General features: G+C 31.8%; 1 protein-coding gene across 1 annotated transcript; it reads right to left on the minus strand.

Annotated features, from left to right (window-relative positions):
* Positions 1-595: 595 nt before the first annotated feature.
* LOC106879333 (estradiol 17-beta-dehydrogenase 2) lies at positions 596-4,484 on the minus strand. Its single transcript, XM_014928842.2, has 5 exons — positions 3,932-4,484; positions 2,889-3,101; positions 2,426-2,746; positions 1,892-2,005; positions 596-1,642 (listed from the first exon to the last, which is right to left on the minus strand). The coding sequence occupies exons 1-5, from the start codon at positions 4,299-4,301 to the stop codon at positions 1,425-1,427; spliced, it is 1,236 nt and encodes a 411-aa protein (XP_014784328.1). The 5' UTR covers positions 4,302-4,484; the 3' UTR covers positions 596-1,424.
* Positions 4,485-5,106: the final 622 nt, after the last annotated feature.

The following is a 5,106-nucleotide window of genomic DNA, read 5'->3' on the forward strand; positions in this document are numbered from 1 at the left end:
GAGAGAGAGAGAGAGAGAGAGAGAGAGAGAGGGAGAGAGAGAGAGAGAGAGAGAGAAAGAGAGAGAGAGAGAGAGAGAGAGCATAGGAGACACTTAACCCTTTGCACATGGGTAGTGGATATATTTGCTCAAAACTTTACCATTATCAATATTTATATTTAATATTTTTCTAGATAAATTGTGGGGAAAGGAACTATTAATTATAATAATTAAACTATTGAAATGTGATCTCTTGTTGTATTGAAATTGTTTTCTTCACTAAGTAGCTGTTTTATAAAAATCTGTTAAATGTTACTTATCTGATAACAAAATTATAAATATGGGTTATAAATATAAAGATATATCTTTGTAATTAAGATTATGTTATGATACATTATATATATGTACATTATATATATATATATATATATATATATATATATATACATACACACACACAATTATATACACATTATATATATATATATACACACACATACATGCATATATATGTACATATATGCACATGCATACATATATATGTATATTTATATATGTACTATGGTTATATAAAAAGTATATAACATAGTTTGAATACAGTAGATGACAAACAACATAATGGAATAAATTTTTATATAAAAATATATAATATGCCAACATACATATGCATATAAATAATATAAGTAAATACAAATATACATATGCATATATATATATGTGTGTGTGTGTGTGTGTGTGTGTGTATGTATGACTAAATGTAACTCAATTTACATGTCAGTATACTTCAACGAATGTTCAAACTTAATAAACAGTCCAACTGCCATTAGGCAGATGAACTTAAAACATGGCTTGTTGTAGATAGTTTCGATTACTTCTCTTCCAAACAAGGTAAAATAATACATTCTAACATTCTTTATTCAACAATGTTTTGTTAAATAAAAGCTGCCTAAATAAGGCTGCATGACAACAAGTTATATTTTTGGACATTTATTAAAATGTGTTTTGATTTTTCTTTATCAGTGTAAAAATCTCCAAAAATGTCAAAATTCCATCCCTATTACAGCAGATATGTGTATATGTATATTTCTGACTTTGAGAAAAAAATAAATAAATAAATAAATAGAATACTTGTCAGAGCAAGATAAAAAAAAAGAATAATGTACACAAATATCTACTCTTGGATTATAGGAAAGCACTTCTTAAAACCTAGATGAGATTTCCTCAAAATTCTTCAGCATGTGACCACAAACATAAGATGTTCATCAAAAAAATGTTCTAATGTCACGGAGCAGAACAGACATGTTTTACAAAAATGCCAATTACAAATAAGTTCGAAGGAATCCCTTACACAACCGTTTTCAGTTCAGGAAAACTGCTTTGTTTGTAAATGGTTTTTCTTGTAAAAATACATTTATGTATTAGAAACCTATTTTCTTTCCAATTTTTTATTCTTCTTGTAACCACTTGTGTTGGAATTCAAACCAGTCAGCCAAGACATGCATCACAGGTTGTCTAAGGATGGTTGGCAAATGCATATAACAAAATGGAATGAGACGCGAAAGGAATCCTTTGTAATAGACAAATTGAGGATTTTGTGAGAGAAGTCCATCAATCATAGCATTAATGACAGGTGAAATATCAGCTGATAGCATTTCATCAGAATCTGGAAGTAGAGAAAGGATTACATTAGACTTTGCCTTCAAAACACATCTCAAATAATTATCAAAAAATTCAATTATATATACATTTGCAAATATATAATATTATATATATGCATATATACATATACATACAGTGTGTGTGTGTGTGTGTGTGTGTGTGCATGTGTGTGTGTCTATGTATGTTCAGTTCCAACTAAGACATCTAAATTTAATGAATGCCATAGAAAATGTAATCTGATTAAATTACACACCTCCTGCTTTTGGTCTGGCAACAAATGCCTCCTCTCCAAAGTCTTCTTTGATAAGAGTTGGTGCTTCTGCCCACCATTTCTCAGCCATCTTTATTTTGTCATACGCAATTATTCCTGTTGAGAAAGAATATTTAAACATTATTGATTTTGCAGTCAAATAAATAAATAAATGAATATATAGATAGACAGACAGACAGACAGATAGATAGATTTAGTTATTAGGAAAGCGTTATAATTTTAGTGATATTTATTAATCTATTTTTATAATTATCAAATTGATTTAACTTTTCCATGTATATATTAAATATTTGGATTCTTTTATTTGTTTCAGTCATTTGACTGTGGCTATGCTGGAGCACCGCCTTTAGTCAAGCAAGCCGACCCCAGGACTTATTCTTTGTAAGCCTAGTACTTATTTTATCGGCCCCTTTTGCCAAACCACTTAAATGATTTAGAATTTTCCAAGCATGCAATTAAGATAATACTTTCAAATACTTTCCCCTGCCCATTTAGAAAATAATAATTGTTGCTTACCTGTCTTATAACCACTGGGCACAATTGTGGACACCTTCACTCCCCATCGTTCGTTCTCAGCACGGAGAACTTCTGACAGCATGAAGAGAGCAGATTTTGAGCAACAGTAGGCACCCATCAAAGCTACTGGAGCTAAACCAGCATTACTTGATACATTTACAATCCGACCTTGACTTCTGCGGAGTAAAGGTAAGAATTTGCGGCACAACAGGAATGGCCCTCGAAAGTTGACATCCATTAGTTTAAGTGAGTCAGTTGTTGAAATTATCTCAGAATTTCCAATATAACATATTCCAGCATTGTTGACCAATCCCCAAAGAACTGAAAAAGTGAACAATAAATTTAAAAAATTGGTCTTAGAATGTTGAATTGTTTAAATTGAAATGATAAATTAACTATTAAAAAATTCCAGAGGAAAGAAATTCTTTAAAAAAGTAAAGAAAAAATATAAATATCAACTTACTGTAATTTTCTAAGTTATCTGTGACTGTCTTAAAAGCACTGTCGATTTCACTCTGGTCTGACACATCAAGTTGGAGGATGTGTAATAAATTTGAACACTTCTCCTTTAGTTCTGCAGCACCATCACCACTTTTATCAAGGCAACCAGCAAATACTTTAAATCCAAGCTGATCTAATTTGATAGCTAAAGCATGCCCAAATCCTCGATCACAACCTGTTGGGAGTAACAAAAAAAAAAAAAATTAACTTTGAAGTCATTGATTCAAGTGAAGTCATTCTGTACTTAAACCAGAAGCAGTTAAATATCTGAAATGTTAGACCAAGTAACCTTAACTAACTAATGAAGTTGATTAGTTTATGCATTCCACAGTTAACTCTGTACATAATAATTACTTTGTAATTTGTACAAGAAATAAATATTCGGTTTGTAGCGACAAAACTGTAAACACTACTTGTTCTCTGACGGCCTATGCAGTAAAGGTAAAGTATCAAATAATCACAATCAAGCAGCATAAGTAAACAATATCAAACATCACTACCAAACAGTATTAACAAACAACTATATCAGTTTAAAATATCTGACACTCAATTACAAACCTAGTAAATTTTGAGTTAGGAACTTTTAATCTTTATTACAAGGTATGGAAGTAATAAAAGATAGATTTATGCATTAATCAGCAAAGTTTGGAATAGATCTCCCTTGAATTTTGATAGCACGTAGGAAAGAAACAATTGTTTTGTGTCATCGAATTTCTGTTCATTTTTTATAATCTTGCCCCAGTCGTCTCCCCCTCCCACATACACTTCATACACTTTTCCTTTCCACGAAGTGACTTCCAAAACCCACCTATGTCATACTTTGTGCAGATAGTGAAGAGAATTAGCTTCGAAGAACAGAAAATTGATAGCACACTCATCTTATTAACAAAAGAAAAAATTAACATTAAATAAAGAATTGAAAGGAGAAAAAAATGGAGCAGATGAAGAGATTACAGTGGTGTGGATTCGGAAAAAGAGGAGGAAGAAATATATAATAAAACTCACCGGTGATGAAAACAGCTTTGTTGTTTACCGGCAATTTCTGCGTAGGGGTGTTGCGATGAACGACCAGGATAGATATAGCCAACACGATGAAGTCTAAGTGATAAGACTGTGTAGACGAGCTGACAGTCATACAATAAACGATGGCTAGTAATATAAATTTTATAAATAAACTTCTCCGTATGATCGCTTGCTTCTTTAACAGTTTTAGTATCAATAAACAGAGAATTATGTACATGAGAAATTTCATATAATAATTGGAGGAGGAATAAAATTCCTTTTCCGTGTTTAAGTCGGGGCTGCTGGCTATTCTGGAATCAGTACTACTGTCTGGGTGTTGAACTCTGTCGTTTACTGTCATCATTGATTTCATAGTCCTAATAGTGGTAGTAAAAGTTCTTGTTAGTAAGAGACAGAAATTATTACAAGCGTGTTTCACAATCTGAATACTTTCAGTAATCTTTTGGAACTGTTTCGAGCTATTTAGCTGCACGCTGTTTTATAGGTAGGTACTGGTATTTTTAAAAGTGGAAAATCCACCACTTGAAAAAGCTATCTCCCAAACCCCTCCACTTCACTTCCACTTCCATTCTAAAGATCCTGTTTAGATGCTGTGATGGTAATTGGTGGTGGCAGTAAGCAGTCACGAGAGAGAGAGAGAGAGAGAGAAATTGTGACAACCGCGCGTGTAAATGTGTGTGTGCGTTTAAGCAGGTCTGTAGTACTAAAAATTTCATTAATGAATTGTCAAAAAAAGGAAGAAACAAGCAAGGGGTGAAGGTGGTTACTAAAAAATCTTTGATGTTTTTTTCTTTTATTGTTGCAAAGTGGATTTGTTGTTGTTGTTGTCGTTAGTGTGGTAGTTGTACTTGTTAACAAAAACGAAATATAATTATAATAAATATCGACATATGATTACAACTGCAATCAAAATTGATTAACTAAGATTTTAATAAAAACTTTTGAAACTCAGACCACAGTTAAATATTTCATCATTATTCTAAGAGGTAACAAGCTGAAAAGAAGATATGTCCAGCCGAACCATAGACGAAACAGAACATATATTTCTTGTCAGACTGACGGTTTGGGATTAAATATTTTAAAAATATTATAGCATTATAGCTTATCAATCTGTCTATTCACCCATCCATCCATTCATTCATCCAACTATCTATCAA

This window comes from Octopus bimaculoides, chromosome 5 (genome assembly GCF_001194135.2).
Source record: "Octopus bimaculoides isolate UCB-OBI-ISO-001 chromosome 5, ASM119413v2, whole genome shotgun sequence".
Classification (NCBI taxonomy): Eukaryota; Metazoa; Mollusca; class Cephalopoda; order Octopoda; family Octopodidae; genus Octopus; species Octopus bimaculoides.